The sequence below is a fragment of the Mauremys mutica genome, chromosome 3, assembly GCF_020497125.1.
Source record: "Mauremys mutica isolate MM-2020 ecotype Southern chromosome 3, ASM2049712v1, whole genome shotgun sequence".
In the NCBI taxonomy this organism is placed as follows: domain Eukaryota; kingdom Metazoa; phylum Chordata; order Testudines; family Geoemydidae; genus Mauremys; species Mauremys mutica.
The window spans coordinates 62,902,081-62,927,424 of NC_059074.1; the positions used below are offsets into that span (position 1 = coordinate 62,902,081).

The 25,344-nt window shown below is 40.1% G+C and overlaps 1 protein-coding gene across 5 annotated transcripts in view; it reads left to right on the forward strand.

Annotated features, from left to right (window-relative positions):
• SH3BGRL2 (SH3 domain binding glutamate rich protein like 2) overlaps positions 1-24,917 on the forward strand; it is a 52,377-nt gene extending 27,460 nt beyond the window's left edge. For 4 of the 5 annotated variants that reach the window (XM_045010477.1, XM_045010474.1, XM_045010476.1 and 1 more), the window contains 3 exons: positions 4,345-4,470; positions 18,973-19,053; positions 20,590-24,917. In XM_045010477.1, coding sequence (XP_044866412.1) covers positions 4,345-4,470; positions 18,973-19,053; positions 20,590-20,604 — 222 coding nt within the window. In that variant the 3' untranslated portion in view covers positions 20,605-24,917. The remainder of the gene's footprint in view (positions 1-4,344; positions 4,471-18,972; positions 19,054-20,589) is intronic. The other variant, XM_045010475.1, reaches the window with a different exon arrangement.
• The last annotated feature ends 427 nt before the right edge of the window (positions 24,918-25,344 follow it).

Sequence of the window (25,344 nt, forward strand, 5' to 3'; positions counted from 1 at the left end):
ATGCCTATATGCTGAATGATTCACAAAATGCAAAACAAATATAACACACCTAATTGCACAGTATAATACCGTACCACCACCTGCTGATTAGCTCCTGCCCTGAAGCATGAAGACTCCAAGCCCTTGTAATTGTGTCTGAGCTAGTTTAACTGCAGATGTCCTCATAGATCTGCCTAGTGCTATTTCAGTCTTTCTGCAATCTCTGCCTCACAATTGCTCAGTAGTGAGCTCCTTTAGTGGAATGTTGCAATAATAACAGTGCCTATAGTCTGAAAGTAAAATTCTCAGACTGACGGCAGCCATAAACCCACATCAACATGAATCATTTAACTAACAGTCCAATTTTGGTGCCAGTGCTTCTTAATACTTTAGTCATTTGTATGCCATTGGAATGTGTTGCCTCGTTCCAGGGACATTATTATAGCATTATAAATGTGTGTGGCACTTGAATCAAAAAAGAGACATGAGGACCAGCTCCTTTCATTTACACTGGTTTAAATGTGTAACTACTTCAGTGTATCGGTTTCAGAGTAGCAGCCGTGTTAGTCTGTATCCGCAAAAAGAACAGGAGTACTTGTGGCACCTTAAAGACTAACAAATTTATTTTAGCATGAGCTTTCGTGAGCTGCAGCTCACTTCTTTGGATGCATAGAATGGAACACACAGACAGGGGATATTTATACATACAGAGAACATGAAAAGGTGGAAGTATGCATACCAACAGGCAGAGTCTAATCAATTGAGATGAGCTATCGTCAGCAGGAGGAAAAAAAACTTTTTGAAGTGATAATTAAGATGGCCCATAGAAGGTGTGAGGAGAACTTAACATAGGGAAATAGATTCAATTGGTGTAATGACCCAACCATTCCCAGTCTTTGTTTAGGCCACAGTTAATAGTATCTAGTTTGCATATTAATTCAAGTTCAGCAGTTTCTCTTTGGAGTCTGTTTTTGAAGTTTTTTTGTTGCAAAGTTGCCACCTTCAAGTCTGTCACTGAGTGGTTAGAGAGGTTGAAGTGTTCTCCCACTGGTTTTTGAACGTTATGATTCCTGATGTCAGATTTGTGTCCATTTATTCTTTTGCGTAGAGACTGTCCGGTTTGGCCAATGTACATGGCAGAGGGGCATTGCTGGCACATGATAGCATATATCACGTTGGTAGATGTGCAGGTGTACGAGCCCCTGATGGCATGTCTGATGTGATTAGGTCCTATGATGGTGTCACTTGAATGGATAGGTGGACAGAGCTGGCATCGGGCTTTGTTGCAAGGATAGGTTCCTGGGTTAGTGTTTATGTTGTATGGTGTGCGGTTGCTGGTGAGTATTTGCTTCAGGTTGGGAGGCTGTCTATAAGCAAGGACTGGCCTGTCTCCCAAGATCTGTGAGAGTGAGGGATCATCTTTAAGGATAGGTTGTAAATCTTTGATGATGCGCTGGAGAGGTTTTAGTTGGGGGCTGTAGGTGATGGCTAGTGGTGTTCTGTTGTTTTCTTTTTTAGGCCTGTCCTGTAGTAGGTGGCTTCTGGGTACTCTTCTGGCTCTGTCAATCTGTTTTTTCACTTCAGCAGGTGGGTATTGTAGGTTTAAGAATGCTTGATAGAGATCTTGTAGGTGTTTATCTCTGTCTGAGGGATTGGAGCAAACACGGTTGTATCTTAGAGCTTGGCTGTAGACAATGGATCATGTGGTGTGTCCCTGCCCAAAGGAGTTTACAATCTGTTTAATACAGAAAGATAAAAACAGAGACATCTGAGAGAAGAAAGAGGTGAGTAGAGCACCACAGTTTCAATAATATACAGCTGTTTTTCCCAGATGGGGTGCTTGGTATCAGTGGGAGAACTTCAGAGCTAGAAGGATCATTTTTAATTTCAGCTCAGTGCTTAGGTAGGTGAGTGAACAGGATTCAGTTGACTGGAAATGACCTACCCAGTCTAAAGCCTTTTGTGTTCAGGATTACTCATTTGTCTGATGCAGCACTAGCGCTCATGCTTTAAATAAGACTTTCATTGATCTGATTAGGTGTTTTGATTAAAAAAACAAAAACATTTTAAAATAGGGAATTCCACTGTGTTTGGTTACCTAAAGAACAGGCTTTGAACTCTTCTCGTTCTGCCTGTCTCCTCCCCAACCATTCTAGGGGGAAAGTGTAAGTAACTAAAAACACTTTTTTTTAAAGCGATTCTAAAAACTTTTTTGCATTTAACAAAAATCAGTTGCAGAGACAAGTCTCTAAATTGGTCAATATAGAAGTTTTAGAACAAGGATTATAATACTTAAAACTTCAATGGTGCTTCAGATTTTAATCCCTGATTAAAACAGACCAGCGTTGCTTTTATTTGAGCAATAAAATGTTCCTGCTAAGTAGGCCAGGCCTTAGTTGCCAGTGTTTTAGCTCCTGAAATACTGATCTGTATAATTACATTATTCTTACCATTGGCTGTCAGCATGCTACTTGGCTGTCCTTGATTTATCAGCACGCACCTGTACAACAGATGTCACAATTTTTTCTGGGCTGTCTTTCTGCCTGCTCAAGGAGCAAATGTTCTGATGATCCAAGTGAAGGCAAGAGGATTCCGTAAATCTACTTGTTCAGTATGTCACATTTTAAGGTTATTCCTGTAACGTTTCCAAACATTACTGAGCTCCAGTGGAGTAAGAAGACAGTGCAGGAAGATAATAAATCTCTTGAAGAAAATGTTATTTTAACAGCAAGATAAAAATTCAGAAAGTTGAATATAGTGTTCGTGAGCTCCAAAACAAAATTACTTGATTACAGGAAACTTTCATGATTCTGTCATTCATAGTGCATATCACTATTATACACACACGGAATGCTGTGGTGTGGTAGTATAAAAGTGAAACCACTTTATAGTTATGATTGCTGGTAAGGCTTTATTGTATCCACACTATCAGGTATTCTGGTATGGTAGAAATTTAAATAATAACTGCTCAGGGCTGATAGCCATAAAACCCTCCAGAAATGACCTAAAATTACACTTCTATATCTAAAAATGTCCTGACTTTAAAATCAGACACCAGGCCCTCTTAGGGCTAGAATTTTGGATTGTACTGGGAAGCTGGACATCTTCCCTTTCCCAATGAAATAAAACTCCATTTTCTAACTGCAGGGCTGCAAATCAAAACTTTGAAGTAATGACATTTTAACGTACAGTACAGAAAACCTGTTACTGGTGCAGGAATGAATCTTGCTTGTCATATGTCTCAAGTGGAAGCATCTTTTCCTTTTTCCTGGGAGGTGTGGGAGCTGAGGAGGAAATGTTTCTATGGCAGGTTATTCCTTTTAAAAAAAACAAACAAACAAAAACCAGAGTTGTTTCTTGGAAGCTGCTGAGGAAGGTTAATATGGAGTGTCCTGAGGAAATGATTGCCAGGCAGAGAGCAATGGAGGCAATCATAAGTGCATGATGAAGATTCATAGAAATGTAGGGCTGGATGGGACCTTGAAAGGTCATCAGATCCAGCCTCCTGTCCTGAGGCCAAGTAAACCTAGATCATTCCCGACTGGTGTGTGTTCAACTTGTTCTTAAAAACCGCCAATGATGCAGATTCCACTGTCTCCCTTGGAAGCCTATTCCAGAGCTTAACTACCCTTAGAGTTAGAAAGTTTTTGTCTAATATCTAACCAAAATCTTTCTTGCTGAAAATTAAGCCCATTACTTCTTGTCCTTTTGTCAATGGATGGTTTTTTGTTCTTGTTTTTTTATCACCTGGCTCTTCAGTTTATCACATAAGTTTCAGCTAGACCTGGGCAGAAATTTTTCATCAAAATGTTTGTTTCAACAAAATGCTACATTTGTTGAAATTAGAAACGTTTTGAAAAGTGTCAATTTTGACTAACATCTGGTGATTTTTTTTTTTTCAAAATGAAAGATTTCATCTTGGAAAGACTTCATTTTGGGGATTTCCAATATTTTTGTTTTGAAATTTTAAAAAATATTTTCATTTTTTTATGCTACTGCTGTAACTGACATAGCTGAAATATTCAATTTTTATTTTAAATATCATTAGGACCGAAAACAAATTTCAAAATGTGATAATTCACCACAAACCAGAAATTCATAGTTTTGACCATCTCTAGAATCAGCTCCATCAGGCTGTGTACATTTATACTAGAGAGAGAAATAAGAGTATTTGCCAAAATACAGTATTTGCCAAAGGAGAAACCAGTCAGGACACAATCACTGTGGCACTAATCTTCCTAGCTCATTATTAACTTGAAAATCTCATTATGGTATGTTTGAATGAACTTAGAAAGGTTCATACGTTTAAGACCGATTTATAGATAAATTCTCTCTGTCAGAATTGTGTTTTTCTTCCTTATTTAGAAGTATTTCAATAATCAAATCAATAAACCGGCGTTGGTGTTACATGTCAGAGGTGGAAAGAGGACTTGGGAAAACTTCAAGGATCCCCCTCAGAGTTTTTGCCCTTTTCTCTCCACAGGGACTGAGGTTAGTAGACTTGCATAGGAGACAGGGTATGAGATTGTCAAACCCTACAGAGCTAGAAGATCTGCAAGGAAAGCAAGCTCCATCCCTTTAGAGCTCAGGGCATCCAAGGAGAAGGATTGTCTTTGCATATACGTCTATGCACCACCTCCTCACTTCTGCTGAGCCACTCTGCCTCAGGAGCTGGTATGGGAGGATGTTCTAGTAGTGGTTAGAGCACTAGCCTGGGACTTGGGAGTTCCAGGTTACCCACTCCACCACAGACTTCCTATGTGACTTTGGGCAAAATTCACAAAGGAACTTAGGCATGGTGATGCTGAGCGTTGCCATGCCTAATTTTTAGATGCCTAGAAAAATCGCTGGGATTCACAAAGCCTCTGCATCTTCTTGGGATTGATGTCAGGCTGTCAAGTCTATAATTATCTAGCTCATCCCATTTATTTCTTTCAGTATCGGCACAACATTTGCTTTCTGTGTGGGATCAAAACCTGCAATGCTTTTCCTATTGTTGGCTAAGGCTTTTTTTTTTTTTTTTTTTTAAAGCACTTTTATTTGTAAATGTCTCTTATGCAAGCTGTGCCAGCAGCAGGCTGCCCCTTTCAGGCCAGACAAGGAAAGTTTGTAACTATCCCTGCAGTCTTTACAACGTTATAGAGAAGGAAAGGTTTCACTGGATAATGCTAAAGTTATGGCAGATGCCCACTGACCATCCTAGAAAATGGCTTATTTTAATAGCTTTATACAGTTATTTCAGGTTTTAATCTTTCATGCTTAACTAACTCATTTTGTCTGAGAGGCTAACCAGCTGCATTCTCTGAAGTTCTTTTGTTCTGCCACTTTTGAATTAAGGGCTGAAATGGTCTCCCATAATTCAAAAATAAATTTAGCAATTAGCTTTCAGTAAAACAGATATAAACTGCTGGCATGAGACTAAGCATGGAACACTTCAGATTAAAAGGATAAAAGACAGGTAATTATAATGTAGATCTGAGTTTTTAAACTATTTTTTGCTAGCGTGAGAGGCACAGAGTACCCAATATCCTTGGACTGCAATCTAAATTTGCATTATTATAAAAATCAGAAAATCTCCATCTTGTCTGTTAATGTGGAGAATCATAATGTCCAAGTAGCAGTCGTTTCTTAAGATTGCAAAATACCCATAAAGCACCACAGCCACCCTGTTCTCAGCCCGTAAGGCTACAATAAATTTCATCTAATACAGTAACTGTAAGTCTAGGGGGAAAAATAACTGGGAATGGCTAGGCAAGAATATAACTTTTCTACCACCACACCACACCTATTAATTCCCACATTGGATCTAATGGCAGATGGGTTAACGCTTCCCCAACCAGTATCAGGATAGTGCAGCTTCATTATTAGATTAAAACTATTTAAATGGAAAGGTATTTCAAAGGCAAAGCTCAGTAATATCTCTGCATTACTGATTATTTTTAATTCAGGACTAGATTCTTTCTACCCACCTCCACTGCAATCAGTTGCACTACTTATGCAATAAGACACTAGTCAGTACAAGTAAGAGCAGCAGAATCTGGCCCTGAATAAATCCCTTATAATAGCTAACACACTGCAGTGGAGTATCAAAAATCAAGGTTTTGACTCGCATGCTCTCAATGGAGAATTGAGAAGTTAAATGGTGTCCACCCTTCAGACCAAAGAGAATAACTTAATTTGACTAAATGCTGCTTATAGGAAAGGCCAAACTGATACTGTCCGTATCTTGCACAGAAATTTAACTTGTCGAGCCAAAAAGAATTAGGCCACCACACACACCGCTGAATAACTTCTGTCAAAAAGTATATACGCAACACAAAGCCAGTACTGCTGCCATTGAAGGCTTCATTGTCAAGATTGCTTTTCTATTCCTCCATACGCCTGCATCCCTGAACTCCACTGAGAGATGTACTTGACATCCCCCATGCTCTAGATAGGCTTTTAGTAGTGATAAAACAAATCGAATTATGAAATCACCAGGATCACATGAGTCTGAGATTTTGAAATCATTTACTACCGTCTATATTGAATGTCTTTTCTTAAATGAACAATTAAGAATCAAAGAAAAATTATTACAACAATCTGCAACCCTCCTCATTTTTTTGTCCTATACCTGGGGAGGAGATAATGGGCCACTTCACCTTGAATGGTCTCTGAGAATATGGGAGAGACAAGGTGTATGAGGTAATGTCTCTCTCACCAACAGAAATTGATCCAATAACAGATAAGCTTTCAAATTTACGCTGAATATCAGAATATCCCAGAGCCCAGTGGTTAAGGCACTCACCTGAGAGGTGGCTGCTTCCTGTTGTGAGGCAGCTGCTCTTCCTGCCTGGTATGTTGTGTAAGCTCACCTATAGGGACCTGACCTGGTAGGCGAGTTCTGAGCTAACCCTACCAGATTGGGCCCTGCAGATGAGTTAGGCATGGGAATGCCTATCTTTTCCCTATTTGTGAATCCCTTTGGGGCTTTGGCATCTAGACGTCTGACATGGGGCTGCATTCACAAACATGGGTACCTAGGGAACTTTTTACTGCAAAAACTGCCAAGCAAGTTTAGGCGCCTACAGGGTTGAGCAGCAGCTGAAGCGGGCATTTTCTGACTCCTAGTGGGGGCTGATTCTGGGATTTAGGCACCCAAATTGGCAGTTAGGTGCTTAAATCCTTTTGTGAATCTAGCCCATAGTCCCTCTGTGTCTCAGTTCCCTGTAAAATGAGGATATTAGCACTTCCCTAACTCACAGGGTTGATGTGAGGATAAATGCATCCAAGATTGTGAGGTGCTCAGATACTATGGTAATAAGGGCCATGTAAATATCTTAGAGCCTGGCCCTGGCTTATCAGGCAGTGTAAGGAAAAGATGGCAGAACAGTAATACCACTAGCATTTGAAAGGACTAGATGTATGCTGCACAAAGCAGCTGCTCCCCAGCTCTGCCTCTTCTCCATGCTGGCAGGATACCATTCACCCCAAAGCTCCTGGAGCTCCAAAAATGGGGGTGAGTGCCGAAAGAGCAGCTGTGGGCTCCACCAAGCTGTCACATTCCTTCCCTCTGCTACTCCCTCAGCCCATGATTGCTTTCAGAGACCTTCAGCCCCATGTTTCCCCTTTCTGTCTCATGGAGAGGAGCACAGTGAGCTATTTGACAACCAGCATATCTGTTCTTAAAATAGAGAGAATCTTTCAACAAATCAGTTAAACAGAAAAATGCTACAAAAATAATCTGAGGACTTTTCCTTCCCCAGAGCACTACTTATTGAGATCAGTATTGTATTAATGTGGATGTTTATACAGGAAATAATTCCAATTTAATGCCATTATTTGTGGGGGGAGGGAGAAGGGAGGGGTTGTTTTATAAACAGTAGTGAATCATATGGTTTGAAGATGAAAATGGCATGTGCTTTACTCTATAGACCAGGGGTGGGCAAACTTTTTGGGCCGAGGGCCACATCTGGGTGGGGAAATTGTATGCAGGGCGGGGGTTGGGGTGCAGGAGGGAGTATGGGATGTGGGACAGGGTGTGGTGTGCTGGAAGGGGCTCAGGGCAAGGGATTGGGGCACAGGAGGGGTGCAGGGCATATGAGGGAGCTCGGAAGGGGGTTGGCGTGCAGGAGGGGTGCCGAGTGCGAGAGGGGGCTCAGGGCAGGGGTGCAGGAGGGGTGGGAGGTGCAGGCAGAGGGCTTAGGCCAGGGAGTTGGGGGGCGGGGTGCAGGAGGGGTTCGGGCTCCGGCCCATGCCACTTACATAAAGCGGCTCTGGGGTGGCAGCGGTGCGAACCGGGGCCAGGGTAGGCTCCCTGCACGCCTGCCCTGGCCCCACGCTGCGCCGTTCCGGAAAGCGCTGTGGCCCCTGGGGGAAGGGGGGGTGGAGGGCTCCGCCTGCGCTGCCCTTGCCGCGCCTCCAGGTACCTCCCCCAAAGCTCCCATTGGCCATGGTTCCCCGTTCCCAACCAATGGGAGCTGCGGGAGGCAGTGCCTGGCGGCAAGGGCAACACATGGAGCCCTCTGCCCCCCCGCCCCTGGGGGGCTGCAGAGAAGTGGTGCCAGCCGCTTCTGAGACCGGTGTGGGGCCTGCAGCACCACGGGGGGCAATCCCACGGGCCGGATCCAAAGCCCTGAGGGACCGGATCCGGCCCGTGGGCCGTGGTTTGCCCACCCCTGCTATAGACTCTGCTATATTTTTTGCAATCTAGCTCAGTTTGCTATTGCTCAGTTCCATCATTTCCCTTCCTTCAGCAAAAGCACAAAATCAAGGAATGAGTTTGTTCCTGCTGCTCCTTAGCTTTTTATACCTGGTAAACCAGCTTCTTCTGGCAAAAGAATTGAGTCCCTACAGAAGTAACTTTACATTCTGTTGAATTAAAAAAACAGAAGCAGGAGAAACTCTTGTATACTGCTCTTATATTTAGATGAGGGCACTGTGCTATGTGAAATAATTTAGGATCTTTATTTTAAAATATAGTTACAAAAGATCATTTGAAGTAGTACATTTCAAAATACATTTTGCATAATTTGTTAGATTGTTAATCTAGATTTTGTCTTGTTCAGGTTATTTTTGATGTTTAACACAAGTACATCATTTTAAGCACAAAAGTCCAGAACTGTAAATGGATATTCAGTACCCAATTACAAGCAGTTTACTGCACTTTCCAGATAGGAGCCCCAAATTCTCTTTTCTTAAATGGAAAATAAATTCTAGTCAGTATCCCTAGGGCAGAGGTTCCCAAAGTGTGGTATGTGTTGGTCTGATGTGAAGTGCATTGATGGAATTACAGTTTTTAAGAAGGTGGCACATAAATCAATAGAGTTTGGGAATCGCTGCCCTAGAGGATGCTTTTAAAAGACCATACATCTTAAAAACAAACAAACAAAAAACCTTGAAGGGTTATGACTACTTCAGTGGCATAGTATTCTCTTAGGGGAGTACAGTATAGTGCTAGAATGGATGAGCCCATTGACTATATGACAGTGGCAATTGAGGGCACTCAGTACTGCACAAGATTTGGTCCTAATAGAGTACTAGTATAATACCTAGAGGAAACATGGCAGTCATTGATCAGTTTCCAGAAAACACTCTCAGAGCGATGGAATTATTAGAAGATGGTACACTGAATGCCCTACATATTTCAGTACAGTATAATTCCATTTCTGTTTACTTTAATGTAAAGACAAGAAGGGGAAAAAGTATTTTCTAAGGGTTATCCTAGACCAAAGAGATCTACTCTGTTTAAAAATTATGAAGGAGTTAATACAGTTTTGGGTACTATTCCTGCCCCTCATTTCCTTAGCCAGTTTTTGTGGTTTTATAATCACATTTTTCTATTCTTTAAATACTTTCCCTGTATCTGTGTGAAAGAGCCACACAAACAGAGAAGAGATTATCCAGGGGAACCGTCAGTCATAAAGTAAACAAACTGGAAAAAAATTCCATTTTCCTTTTTATAGTGCTCTGAAGTAACTTACACCAATATTGGGTAAAATGTTCTAAGAAAAAGTCTGGATTTTGTTGGTGGTGGTGGTTTTTTTTTGTTTGTTTTTTTAATTCTTCTCTTTTAAAGTTACATCTAGTGTATTCAAATTATATACTTTTAGGGAAGTTGTCATCATTTCAAATGTGTGCAGACACGCTAGTACTATGGGTAACATATCTTTAACAGCAGTCTTGGGTAAGAGGAAGGTTACCATAGTTCGTCATTCATCACCTATCTTTAAAACAAGACAACCGCCACCTTCCCAAAAGACACAGGGTTTGCACTTGTAATTTTAATTCAGTAATGATCTTGTCAAAACAAATTCTCCCTACAGTGGCAGCAGGATGCATTGGAGAGCACAGAGAGCTGGGAGTCAAGAGACCCATGGTATTCCTGGCACTTCCACTGATGCAGGCCCTGATCCCGCAATACAGTCTGCATCAGTGGCCTCCTGAGCAGCCACGTTGAAGTCACGGGGGGGCACTGTGCTGAATCCATTGCAAGATTGGGGCCTTATTGTTTGATTTTGCACAGCCTCTTTGTGCTTTAGATCCTCATATTATAGATGGGGAATAATGATACTTCTTCGCTGGTCATTAAGTGCTGTGATATTTGAAGGCTGCTAGATAATGTTTTGTTGTTGCTGAATATATTATTGGTGGACATCAGTAAGGCCTGGTTTACACTACAGCTTACTTATCAGAGGGGTAGCCATGTTAGTCTGGATCTGTAAAAAGCAACAGAGTCCTGTGGCACCTTATAGACTAACAGATGTATTGGAGCATAAGCTTTCGTGGGTGAATACCCACTTCGTCAGACGCATGCTCCAATACATCTGTTAGTCTATAAGGTGCCACAGGACTACAGCTTACGTTGACCTAACTCTGTAAGTGTCTACACTAAAATGTCACTCCTGCCAATGAACTTACCCACTACACCAATTTAATAAATCCACCTCCAGGAGAGGCGTAGTGTCAATGCCGATGTAGTTATGTCAATGCAGTGTCAGTGTAGACGTGTTGCTTACGTCAACTGTTGCTGCCTTTCAGAAGCTGTCCCACAATGCCCCACACTGACAGTTAAATTGGTGCAAGTGCTCCTGGTGAGGACAGGCACCCCAACACAAGCAGAGCATGGATGTGCAAAAGCCATTTAATTACTGCAGTAGCCGTACATTGCTGTAACTTATGTCAACATAATTTTGTGGTGTAGACGTACCCTAAGTTAGAGTGTGTTATCTATTGTCCATGTAGCAGAGTTACTTCTAACATCTATCCCCAATCATTTAATAAAGGCTTTGTTTTTGGAAGCTTACCAACTAAGGAGATTAGTGAAAAATGTCTAACCTTTGTGTGAGTAGTAGATTGCTTATGTTACGTTATCTCTTAAGAATCCTAGCCTAGAGGTCTTATTGGAAGGTTGGCTAATTGGAGACTTGTTTTTAGACTGCTCTGTGTTGTACAGACAGAATCTTTTATTTTTTTTTATATCAACTCAGTCTCCTGAGAGAGCTGTGCTGAATAAGAGCTTTCCATTGTAACCTAATCAGATCAATGTGTATGTGTCATCTGTCCCACAGAACTGAATTGCTCTTTCAGTCAGGATGCTGATGTCTCATTCTCAGTGACATACAGTATTAACTCAGTGAGAAGCAGACTGCTGATTTGGTTTATTTCAATTAAGAGTTTTGTGCCCCTCCCTTTGCCTTTTACTATTTGTGTAAGATCAGTTGCCTTGTCCCTTTCGTTAGAGTTCTGATATGACAATCATATTTAATGCGAATAAATGGTTGCCAAAGTGAGACTGTTTATAAAATAAGGCATTGGAATAGGTTTCCCTTTTAAGTCCTCTTATAATTATGCTTACACTATTTTTTTAAGTCTCTCTATTATAATACATGGGGAAGCTAGATTTTTTTTGTTGTTTAACTTTTCTTGCATCCTGGTAAGTCAAGCTAAACACCTGATAACTGCTGCAGATTTGTTCATCAAATGGTAAGTGGGCTGCTTTTGTTCACTACAAAGAAAAAACCAAAATCCTTTTTGTTTTAAAAGAAATATATTGGGGAAAAATTATTTACAACTACAATTTACAGCCTCTACCCCTTATAACACATTTATTGTTAATAAGCAGACCTATATTTAATTGGTATTCATAAGTGGAACCTACTGAAAATGTTTGCTTTGATCTGGTGCCCATAAAATGTGTGAATGGTCTTCTGTAACTTGTCTTTTGCTGCATAGCATCTATTTTTAACAACACTGAACTGCTTTTTCCTTAACTTACTTTCATCTCATTCAGGGCCGCCCAGAGGATTCAGGGAGCCTGGGGCAGGGCTGGGTCTTCGGCGGCAATTCAGCGGCGTGTCCCTCTCGGAGGGAAGGACCCGCCGCCGAAGAATGAAGCGGTGGCGGTAGAGCTGCCGCCGCTCGCGGCTTTTTCCTCTTTTTCTTCTTTTTCTTCTTTTTTTTCCCCGCGCTTGTACACATCGGACGGTGCTCGAAGGCTTCGGCAGCACTTCAGCGGCAGGTCCTTCACTTTCTCCGAGTCTTTCACTGCACTGAAGGACCCGTCGCTGAAGACCCAGAGCGAGAGAAGGGCCTGCTGCCGAAGTGCCGCCAAACACCCAGAGCAGCTCGCGGTGTCCCTGTGGCGCCTGGGGCAAATTGCCCCACTTGCCCCCCCTCTGGGCGGCCCTGATCTCATTATTCTTTTATCCCCTTTAAACCATCCTAAACAATCACTCTTTCCTCTGACCTGCCATCTTCAGTTACTTGTAGACCGTTTTCCTAGCCTCCTTAGATGTTACATGTATTTTGTTTAAGTCTTTCTTAATAAGTCAGTCTGCCCAGTTCATTGATCATTCTTGTTGGTCTTCTCTGTTCACTGAGTTATATTGACATTTGCCTGCCACTGAAGTCTCCAGAATTTTCTGAATTAGCAGGACATAATTAGTAACTTTGTAAAATACTAATGAACATAAATACATTGAAAGGGATATTATCAATGCTATATTTATACATGCAATGCATACAGTGTGGTCCCCTCAGTGTTATCTAGACCAGTGGTCTCCAAACTTTTTTGATCGCGCACCCCATCAGTAAAAAATTTTTTGAGCATACACCCCCTACTCCCAGCCAAACTGTCAAAGCAAAAAAAAAAAAAGCCGAACTGCCGAAGGGCGGCGGAAAAAAGCGGCAGTGCTCCTCCTGCCGCACACCCCAAAGGATCCTCTTGTTTAGTTTAAAAAAAACAGAAAACTCTTAAGAATTTATGGTGGCTTTTTGTAATTTCTTAAATTTATTCAATTTTGATTAAAATTAATTAGATAAAAAACTATCATACCGATGTTTATTGAGGATTAGATGCTGATCCCCTTACTCAGCTCTTATGTTTTGTAGCATCACTGATTGCAATGGGACTGTTCTTAGAGTAAGGTGATAAGCAACGAGAGTGAGGGTGTCAAAATTAGGACATACTAGCTTTTGTTTTAACCATACCATTAACAAAAGGACAACAGCACAGATTTATGATCAATAGTTTACTTCTGAAATTCACCATTTTGTACTATCAAGTAGAATTGTATCCTTAGAAGCGGTGTTCCTTTCTCAGGTATTTCCTTTGTGAGGTTTGAATCTAAATATACTGCATGATGTGGCAATGGATTGTCAGCACTGCAGAAATGTAGTCCAAATGTAGCCGAACTGTTGAGGGTGAGTCGGGGAAAGCTGCTCGGACTCCTGGCCGAACTGCCAAAGGGGAGGGGTGGGGGAAGGGGCGCTGCTCCGGCGGCACTCCTCCTGCCGTGCACCCCAAAGGATCCTCTTGCGCACCCCCTGGGGTGTGCGCACCCCACTTTGGAGACCACTGATCTACACAGGATTATCCCTTCCCTGGTCTGTTATGTGATACCTTTATGTAAGCAGTCCAAAAGTGCATTGGTATTCTCATATTAGTAATGCTAATATTGTAGAGGCACTTATGACATACCTTGTATTATTTTTGTGCGTGTGTTTTTGTATATATCAAAATATATAAAAACAGACACAAAATAATGATTATGGGGTTATATTTATTTAGGCAGGTCAAATTTTGTCAACCTTGATAATAATCCTTTTAAATGTATTTATGGTCAGCAGTAGTTTGCAAAGTTACCACTTGCATACAATTAAATAGAACTGGTCATAACTCAAAATCTGACACTTCAAAATTTCTTTCATCCTGAATTAGAATGAAAAATCAGATTTAAAACTTTCCTGCATTTTCCAACAAAACTTGTCTTTCCGAATTTTTTTGACCAGCTCTATTATTAAGCAATGACGATTTCTTCAACTCAGTATAAACGTGTCATAGCATCTTTATAGCTTTTACCATAGTTATATAGTGAGAAGCATGTTGTTGGCTAATTATTTTTATGCTTCAAAGTGTTCTGCCCTGTGTTAGATGGATAACTAGTTAACTATGTAAGCTGATTTTATTCTCTTTCAAACATCTGCTAGTTTGGTCTTGCCCACTGTTTTTTAACCTGGAAAATAATTTTCAGAACCAAAATGGGTAATTCCAAATTCTTCTGCAGGGCAAGGGGTGGCAACATATTAAATCAGCCCTGGGTCATTTTTATAATAATTAGCACTTAAAGAATGCTTTTTGATATGAAGGTATCAAAGCACTTAACTTTTGTAAAGTGACTTTCCCAAGGTTACACAGCAAGTTAGTCAGAGGTGGGAGTAAACCTCTGTTGTTCTGAATTCCATTCACAGACTCTGTCTCCTGGATCACGCAACACTTTCCTGCTGAAGGAGGAGGAAAGCAAGACAAGTAATATAACACAATAGTGGTCTCAAAGCCAGTCCTGGAAATATTTTCTACTGAAGTAATAGGGATGTGGATATTGGTTATAAGACACCTTTTTAAAAAAAACAAAACAAAATACTTATAGTTTATTGGTTTAATACAGCCAAGCTGAACCTATAGCCGATCTGTTTATATAGATTCTCCAGTCAAGCTCTCAGAACTCAGTGGCTTAAATTCATATGTGAAACAATTTCTTTTCCCTTTGGATGTTTAAATCTAAACACATCCCTTGGCCTGCGCCACTTCCTGCAGCCCCCATTGGCCTGGAACAGTGAACTGCAGCCAGTGAGAGCTGTGATTGGCCAAACCTGCAGACGCTGCAGGTAAACAAACTGTCCCGGCCTGCCAGCAGATTTCCCTGATGAGCCGCCCGCCAAAGGTTTCTGATCCCTGATATACAGTACTCCTTTGCTGTCTTTTAGTACTTTAAATCCTCCGGAGGGTGAAAGCAAACAACTGTCCTAGATAACTTCACATTAGCCAAACGTAAATGAAATTGTACATCACAAATAAAGAAAAACATTGAATTGAGAGATGGGTAGAAATAAAGAAGCATGCTTACATGGATCCCAAATAAATGGAAAGTGTCATTAGACATAAAGTTTAGTTATAGAATATTGAATTACCTCGGCCTACAGCATTGCAGAAAACATTCTTTACCCCAGCCCAAAGCTTTCCGCCTACACCAGTCATGTGTTCTAGTCTCTTTATCCAGAGAGCATCTGGATAAAATTCTGCTCTTTCACACCGCTGTACAATGACCATTAAGGGGGGAGGGATAGCTCAGTGGTTTGAGCATTGGCCTGCTTAAACCCAGGGTTGTGAGTTCAATCCTTGAGGGGGCCACTTAGGGATCTGGGGCAAAAATTGGTCCTGCTAGTGAAGGCAGGGGGCTGGACTCAATGACCTTTCAAGGTCCCTTCCAGTTCTAGGAGATTGGTATATCTCCAATTATTACCTATTACCTTTCAGTGGTGTTATGTTCTCTCTATATAAACAGTAGTTATATGTTCAGTCAGAATACATTTTTATTTTAGATGAAGGGAAAGAACAAACAAGAAATGACAGAAGTAAAGCCTTCATGAGATAACACATTACATTTCCTCTAAAATGTTTCCCCAAATCTATCTCACAAAATGGCAGCTGTCCTTTGAAGACAGCAGACTCCTAGACACCTACAGATTTGGTAGGGAAAAAAAATAGAAACAAGTTATACAGTGGCCTTAGCTGATCTATAATTCAGGATGAAGCTAGCTAATTGTTATGGACCTGATTTAACCGCCCACCCCAATTTAAATTCCTTGAAAAATAATTGAATTTTGCATGCCCTCCTCCCAGGGAATCTGTATGGGAAGTTTTGTAAAAAACAGAAATGGAATTTTAAAGTTAGTGTGTCTTGAAAATTGAGGTGAAGTTCTCTTTTGGGAGAAATGTGACACATAGTTTGGCTCATAATGGTTGCAATCCAGCAAAGCATTCAAGCACATGCTTAACTCTAAGCACCCAAGAAGGCCTTTTGAAATAAATTGGACTACGAATGTATTTAAATCTAAGCACATTCTTGAGTGTTTTGCTGCATCAGGGCCAGTATCTCCAGACGATGACCTAAAAACTCCAGATTTGTTTTGTTGGCCTTGCTGTGAAAATACTTAAGTTTTTTGTTTGACCTTTGTTTGCTTTATTTTTGGGGAGTGTTGGGGGAAACTGGGGAAGATACATTAACAGCTACTATGGTGAAGCAAGGAAGGGGTTAACTGGATGCTCTTAAATATAGAATTATAAAAAGCCAGTGGAATGCTGTCAGAAGGGTTCTGAAGGAGTCTTCTTCAGCAATTAGCCAAATGGTCAGCTGTAGTGATCATTTGCCATTTGGTCCATTTCTGTGCAGCCGCAAGGGCTTGACGGGCCAAGAGTCCAATGTCGGAACAGACTTGATGCACCCATGTAATAGGGGGTCTGCCTCTGGGCCACATCTACTCCTTGATTGGGGGAAGAGAAGTGATGAATATGGTGCTCAAGTGAGAGAACTGAGGATGAGTGTGTTGCGTGGCTGAGATGTGGGTATATGGAGACATGGATGCTGTTCATATTAGCATTCGGTGTTAGAGGTGGGCTAGTAGATTTTTTTTTACCTGGGCTGAGAAGTTTTTGGAGAATCCTTCAAAGCTGAGCTAAGTAAATAATGCAGTGTGTATTTGTGATCATTCTGTATCATAAAGGGATTCACCCCAAACCCTACTGTGTTTATACTTTTGATTTTTGGAGTAACTGGTAGCTAAGAAATATGAGAATTAATAGTAAATTCTACTTAGCACATGCATTGTGCTTCATTTTTGAAAAATGATGTATAGACATTAGGTATTCTACCAACCTTTTGTCCAACTCATAAGTAGTTAGATAAACATTGGTATTCCCATTTTCTAGATTTAGGTGGGAGGGAAGGAAGCTATACAAGATATTAAGTTGATTGCCCTTGGTCACACTGCAGCTCCGGAACAGAGCCACAGAACTTCCTGACTCCTAGTCTTATGCCAAATCTGTTAGCTCTTGCCCTCACCTTAAAATCTGTGGGTGGTCTAGCTATGTGGTGGATAGACGAGTGGAGAGCTGTACATTCATCAGGAGCTTGAGAAGTGCTCGGCCTTTGACCTACAAAAAAATTAATTTAACTTAATAGGTTAAAGAGTTATACACCACGTGTTGATTTGTCACACACTCATCACTTCAATTTTCATAAATCTGCAGAACCATTTTAGATCAGCACAGTTTTCTTTGTAAGTCTGCTTTAAATCCCCTGTCTCTTTACTTATTGCTAGGGTTACCAACATTGTATTTAAAAAATAAGGGACTGTTTCCTTAGCAACCCCGCTCCACTCCTGCTCCTGATGTTATCATTATTATTATTAATAATAATAATTAGTACTCACCCACGTTTGCCAGGGGTATTTCTTGCTGCTTTTTGCAGCACTCAGCAACTCCAGATCTTGTACAGAAATGAAAAAATAAGGGACATCCCTTGTAATAAGGGACTGTTGGCAACCCTACTTATTGTTCTTCAGATCTGTCTTTGTTCTATTGCATAAGCAAGATATTTAACCTAAACAAGATCAAAGGCACCACAAGACAGTTCATGAATGGTTCCCCTGTAGTATTAACTTGTACATAGTCAGGGAAAACCATAATGACCTAAGGAATAGATCTGTGCTATAGTAGAACTTGTTCACTGGCCAAGTCTGAAAATATGTTATCACTTATTTTTCTAAAAGGATACAGTAATTTCATACTGTCTAAATTACTGGCTAATGATTGCTGGTTTCAAAGGGTAGAGTGTTTAAGTATCTGTTCCATGAGAATAGGATTGTTCAAGGAGTTGAGCTGATAAATATGAAACTCAGCAAGGGCCAATTTTTAAAAGGTATTTAGGTGCCTCAAGATGCAGATTGAAAATCCCACTAGGAACCTATCTGCATCTTTAGGTGCTTATATATCTTTAAAAAATCTGGCCCCAAGAACCTTTCAGACATTTCTTGTATATGCAAATAGTGATTTTAAAAAACAAACAAATATAAGGAAGTACTTCTTCACACAACACAGAGTCAGCCGGTGGACCTCATTGCCAGGGGATGTTTGAAGTCCAAAAGCATAAATTATAAATGGGTTCAAAAAAGAATTAGATCCTTTCATGGAGGATAGGTCCATCCAATGGCTATTAGCCAAGATAGTCAGGGACGCAACCCGATGTTCCATGTGTCCCTAAACCTCCAAATGCCAGAAATTGTGACTGAACTACAGGAATGGATCACTCAAAATTGCCCTTTTCTGTTCATTCCCTCTGAAACATCTGGTACTGTCCACTGTCAGAGGCAGGATACTGCACTAGATGGATCATTCGTTTGGCCATACAGATGCTGGAGGCTTTACTTGATATCTGAAGGAAATGGAAAACTACAGAGAACTTAAATGAGAAATTGAACTCTTCCACTGGTTCTGGAATTCTAATTACATTTAGAATAACTGTCAGGGTTATACAGCAGAACATGAGCAAGTATTTGACTGTTTCCCCCAGCATAGCTACATATCAATCAGAACTTTGATAGCATAGAATATAAAAATATAATGTGGAAAAACACCTTTTGAAATGTTAATCTTTTCTCCTCTCTTTTCTCTAGGATTATGATTACTTTTTTGAAGCAAAGGAAAGCAACACCGTCTTCTCCTTTCTAGGGCTGAAACCTAGCTTGGCATCAAAGGTGAATATTGCATTTACAGACCTTTATGACTCCTCTTGCGATTTTCAGCTTGAATTTGCTTTGAGAGAAGTTGAGAGGTCAGCATGTTCATGCTGATGCTCCTCTCTCTCTCTCTCTCCTTGCCAATATTACACTAGTGAGCTATGTGAAATTGGAACAATAAACAGAAAAGCATTTTAGACCAAACAAAATCTTACCTGTTTTAATTTCTGATATATAATAGAAGCTATAGTTATCGTCTGCCAATTACACATTAAGGGCAAAATGCTGCTGTGTTACGCCAGTCTAAATCCAAAGTGACTCCATTGATTTCAGAGGGTCTGTTCAGGATTTACAATGGTGTATTAGCAGAACTTGCCCCTTAATGACATAAGTGCAGCTAAGGATGCAAAAACATCTTTGTTTTGCTTTGGAAATAGTAGTCTGGGAAAACAGCTAACATTGGTCAACATTTGGTCTGTAGGTGTTTAAAAAAATCACTTAACTGATTCAGGATGTTGGTGAAGCCACTTGATTGTAGCAATTCCTTATGGGACAGTTAAAACTTGGAGGAAGTATGTATGTAGCAGGAAGTGCATAGGACGCATGGCACCAGTCACTTGCAGTTAGCATCTCTATTGAGTAGACAATATAATTCCTGATATAGTACTGCTTTACCTGTCGTGATCCTGGACTGTCTCATTGTCTCACTGTATGAGGATCCTTTGTGCAATGGGCCAAACAGCTGGCCAAGTTTTTTTCCTCCTCGGATCCTTTGAATTTATTCTCCTCTTGCCACAAGTGCTATGTCAGGGCCAAATCCTGGCCCAGGGTTTTCTATGAATAAATAAATCTCCATAAAGAAGGATTCCCTTCTTCTAGAGACTTGTTATTCCTGAATACTGTGCAGGGGGTGAGGAAGTGCAGAAGGAGATTCCTCTGGCAGCCACCTCTTTGGTTTTCCTTACTCCCTACCTTCAAGCCAGAGACCCAGGAAAAAGATTCCCTTCTGGCCCCCAAATCAGAAACAGCAGCTGCTCATTGCTGTGTTATTAGAAAGCACCCTGTTGCAGGCCTGGAGAAGAGTGTGCATGTGAATTCCTCCAGAACAGTACATGAATGATCTAGTTTTAAAACATTAGGCAAGAAGTGCAGCTGGCCATCAACTAAACTTTGAAACTGACCAGACAGGCTGGCAGGCATACAAAGTAACCGAACATTCATGTTATGGTGTTGCTAGGTTCTTGCAGTTATACAGTGTTCTTGGGTGTTACTTGTAATAAAAGTGGGTAACGATTCCAGATAGAAATGTGATCTTCCAGTTGTTGGTGTCCCTTAGATATTGCATGGGAATGTTCAGGTACTGTATTTGGTGAGGAAAATTTCAGTTGTAATTGCAAATTCACAGTCCTCTAACTTTATATTTGGAAGGTATATTTGTTCATCCAGTTATACTTGTATGAACGAATATGAGTTCAAGCTGTAATAAGTATCCCCAGATCCAAAGAAGAATAAAGAACTACAGTTAGTTGATTTTGTCCCCCATCTTTTAAACAGGAGTCAGAACCCTAGAAAAATTCTTTGAAGATTCAGCAAGCACATCTGGATGAAAAACCTTGTTCAGCACATGACTGCTTTCCTAATGGCTCACTGTGATTAAAAAGCCAATGCGAATCATCAATATTTTGCTTGCCATGGAAGAGGTGCTTTCCAAAGATGTGAAATTAATGTGTACACAAAATGGGATAAAGGGTGAGATGATACTCCTTTTTTTAAAAAAAATGCCCACTCTTGATGTTTCACATTTGTCTATGGATTACATTTTCACTGGCTTTGGTATTCTAGCAAATACTCTATTTAACTCTGAAGATGGGTGGATGTTGAGGAATGGAAGTGTAAAATCTGTATGGTCATGGAAGGGGATCTGGCAAGTATGTGAATCCTTTAAATCTTCAGCTACTGCAGTCTGGATAAAATTAGTTTATCATGACAGTTATAGTTTTGATGGTTAATGGAAAGCGGTGCTAGTTACGGTACAGAAGATGAAAAACAGCATGAACTTGGTCTATGCCAAAAACTGCAGATTTCTGCTCAGTATATTTACTGTGCTGTCTATGCTAGAACATGTTTATTGCAATATATGTGGGCTACTAAGCTCTTTCATAAAACATTCACATTACGATTGGCTGGTTAAAAAAAAACAGTGGTTAATGGGAAGGGGAGAGAACTCAAAACTGATGCTGTCTTGACATCCATAGGTGGTCCCCCACACACACTGCAATAAAATTGTTCTGTTGATGTGTTTGAAAACAGTTATTTTGTTGGCAAGTACACTTTAACATGCGAGGTGTGTGTCAAACTTGTGCGTATTGCAGTTGAAAAGACATCATACAAAGCCATTACGTAATATCTGTTATTTGGGTATGACTTTCCACCTCAAATTTTAGAGCTCATCATTTGTCTGCTTTAAAAGATTTCCAAAGTTATGGGTCTAATTCTGCTTCCCTTAATCACTTTGAATAGAATTCAACTCCACCATTAGCCCCACTGATGTTGGTAGAACTACTTCTAGAGGTAGGGATCGATCTTGCAAATAACTTAAACACAGCAGTTGTCCCCATGACTTGAAGATGAAATCTGTTAAAGACAATGGGATTGCTCACATTTTTAAAGTAAAGCTGGTCTATAAATGCTTTGCTGGATAAGGCCACAGTATCTGACCCCTTGCAGGATCAAAGAAACATCAGTTACTATTCAGTGCGAATAAGGGAAGCAGAAACTGCCCCTGGGGATTACCCTGATGTAGCAGAGCCCAGTCTGCTATGATTTAACCATTTTTTAAAAATTGAAATTGAGAGTAGACCACTTAGCAAATGGATTGTCTGTAATCTACTCTAATTGCATTTAGCAATGGGAATCCCTTTGCCCTGTTAAAATAACAGCTATTGAACTTCATAAATGTAGCTTCTGCTTAACCACGGGAACTTTCTTCCAAAACAATTTGATGGTCATTTGACTGTGCTAGTCCAGTAAGTATTCTGGCTTCGCTGGGCAAATGGCACATGGCCGCTAAGTGTGGGAGACAGCTTTCCTGCAGTCACCGGAATGCCCGGGCTATATTTGGTGGTGGCTAAGACACCTGTCAGATATCTGTGGCTGGAAGACTGTTTTTGCTTGTAAGCATGGAAGTGAGCACAAAGGTGACCCACTCTCCATATAGTTACTATCCTATGTGTAACAATTTCCATATGCTACTATAACAAGTACAGTAGTTTGTGAAATTGGAAGACTGCTGGCTCAGGTCAGGTGTGAATAAAGAGGCACAGAGATAATTCTGCAGGACTGACATCCATAGCTCTGTCAACTGTTACTGCTTTTTTGAAGAGAGGTGATTTCCCTTCACTTAATTAGCATTGTCTCAATTTACACGTACTCCACTCAAAACTCTGCGGCTGTGTTTGTATTAAAAAGAAAATGCTAAAAAAAAAATTTGTGAACCGAATTCTGCTTTTGATCTTCTCATGCTGCTCCTATTGAAGTAAAAGGAGCCACATGCATACACTGAGCGGAATTTGGTTCCGTCATTATATTTTCATCAGCCCCTGCTCTGGATTCCTCTCCTGGGGGTGCTGTAGCCAATGTTTTCAAATAGAAATATATTTTTTTAAAATAGTAATATGTTGCCTATGATAAAAGTTGTGTTCATAGTTTTATAATCACATATTTTATGGGGTTTTAACTTCACTGTAGAAATGGATTTGGCAAATCGGATCTGAGCCAGAGATCCATTTTGTTAAAGTTAACAAATTCTGGACAACTGTTCTTACTCTGAGTGCAAGAAAGTTTCATCCCCTTGCAATGTTAAGTAAATGAAATTTACATAGTTACACAGTAAACTAGAGAGAAGCCATCCTGGATTAAGCATATACTTGATTCGTTGTACATTCAGAGAATTACCTAAGGTCCCAATTCTGAGGAAGTTTTTGCATATGGATTAACATCATAGGGTGAAATCCCAGCCCCATTAAAGTCAATGGCAAAACTTCTATTGATTTCACTGAGGTCAGAATTTCACTCATTGAGTTTAACAGAACTCCTCCTGTGTTTAAATGTCCACAGGTTTTAGGTCTGAAATTACAATTGAACAGAAAACCAGTACCATTACTGTTAGGTAAAAGGACTTTTTTTAAAAGATTAGTTGTGGACACTATTTATCTGGAAGACAAGAATAACTCCAAAAATGTCCATTTTGCTTGCACAGATTGGCATTATAAACCCGTTTAGAGAGAGAATTTTCTTTTGATCTTTTTAAAAACTGTAAGTTGCTTGAATTTGAGTTTTTTCATTGTTACAGCCTTATTTTTTAATTATTAGGTAGCCTTTTAGTTTGTTACAAAAATTGACCTGGATTTCTTTTTAACCAGTTTTATAGTTATGAAATTTGTTAAAAAACTAATTAGTTTTAACTGGAAAGCTTTGTTGAAGGTAGATGCAGTAGCTGAAACAAATGCCAAGTTATTAATTTTTTAAAATAGCACAAAAAGTTACATCAAAGAAACAATGAGCTAGAATCTGACCCAATGCCAGTAGTTACCCCAGTTTAAACACAGGCAGAAAATCAAAATCAGGTCTAATGCAAATTAAACCTCAAAACTGTGTATACAGCTAAAGCTGCCATTAAAGAAATGGGAATTTGGTTGTGCAAGGAATGTAAGATCAGGCTGTAAAGTCAAATTCTGTCCTCCGATGTGTGTGAATGAATCCTGTACACTTCAGTGAGAGACCTTGTGTATGCACCAAGGCAAGAAACTGGCCCTTACAATGAACCATTAGAGATCCCTTTTGCTTTGGCTACCTTGTAAAAACTCAATGCCATCCACTTCACTAGCTATCACTTACTACAAGAACTGTAATCAAGAGAAAATGTTTGAATGGGGAGAGTGTGCACACAGCCACTGTACCAGTGGTTTTAATAGGTATGTTTGTTGTATTGTAACAATGAGAGGTGCCACAAAGCACTAGAGAGTGCCTTGGCTGAAGTAGGACTGTTACTACCGAAGCTTTTTTATATATATAAAATATAATATGAGAGAGAGAGTTTTGGTTCCAAGAATAAGAACACACACAATTTTAATAGGGTTGAATCGGTCTGATAAACTTTTCAATGTGTTGTACTTTCTTTTAATTTAAAGAGTAAAACATTTTAAAATAATCTTGCTTTTGATGATTCAGGTCAAAGGCCAAGACTTTGAAAAATAGGTGCCTAAGTTAAGCTCCTGAATCTACTTTAAATAAATGACGTGATTTGCAAAAGTGCTGACCTCACCCAGCAGCTCATGTTAGAGTCACTGGGAGCTGCTAGCGGGTCATAGAATCAGATCATTTTGTTTAGGAGTCTCATTTTTTGACATGATTTTCAAAAAATAGGGGCCTAAGATTTGTTAGTGCCGCTGGCCACAGAACTGCTTTAACTATTGTTTTCAGCTGGTAGTGACAGAGGTGGTTTGCTTTAACAATAAAAGAAGACTCTTAAAGATGGTTGTTAGATGTTAATTTCTAGGGGGGTTGGTTTTTCTTATTTTATCCTTGATTTACTTAGCCAGGAAGTGCCAAATCCTGCTAGTCTTATTTGCTTGACTAGTTTCACGGATTTCATTAGAACTATTTACATGAACAATACAAGGAGGATTTGGCCTGTGATTATTTTCATGTGTCTAGAATAAAAATCATAGAAATTGGAAAGAAAGAAGCCTAATAGATCAGCTAGAGCAGTGGATCTCAAACTTTTGTAGTGGTGACCCCTTTCACATAGCAAGCCTCTGAGTGCAACCCCCCCCCTTATAAATTAAAAACACTTTTTAATACATTTAACACCATAATAAATGCTGGAGGCAAAGCGGGGTTTGTGGTGGAGGTTGACAGCTCACAACCCCCCCATGTAATAACCTCGCAATCCCCTGAGGGGTCCCAACCCTCAGTTTGAGAACCCCTGAACTAGAGCATTCCCTGGCCGTGGGGATTCTACCACTGCACAAAGTCTGTAGTTCAAACTGTTCCTGTAACATTCCTTGACATCACAAATGCAGAACTGATGCTCCCTTTGATAACATAAATGTTCTACATGGGTTTGGGGAAGGAGGGGAAGTACAATTTGAGCACATTCTAGACAGTCTAAAATTATTTTTTTTTAAATTACCTTAATTAAATTATATACACTACACCATCTCATAAATAATGGCTGAATTCAAGGAAATCATCAGGACCCGGCAGTAAAATATGCCAAAGAAATCAGTGAAATAACACAGTTAATTC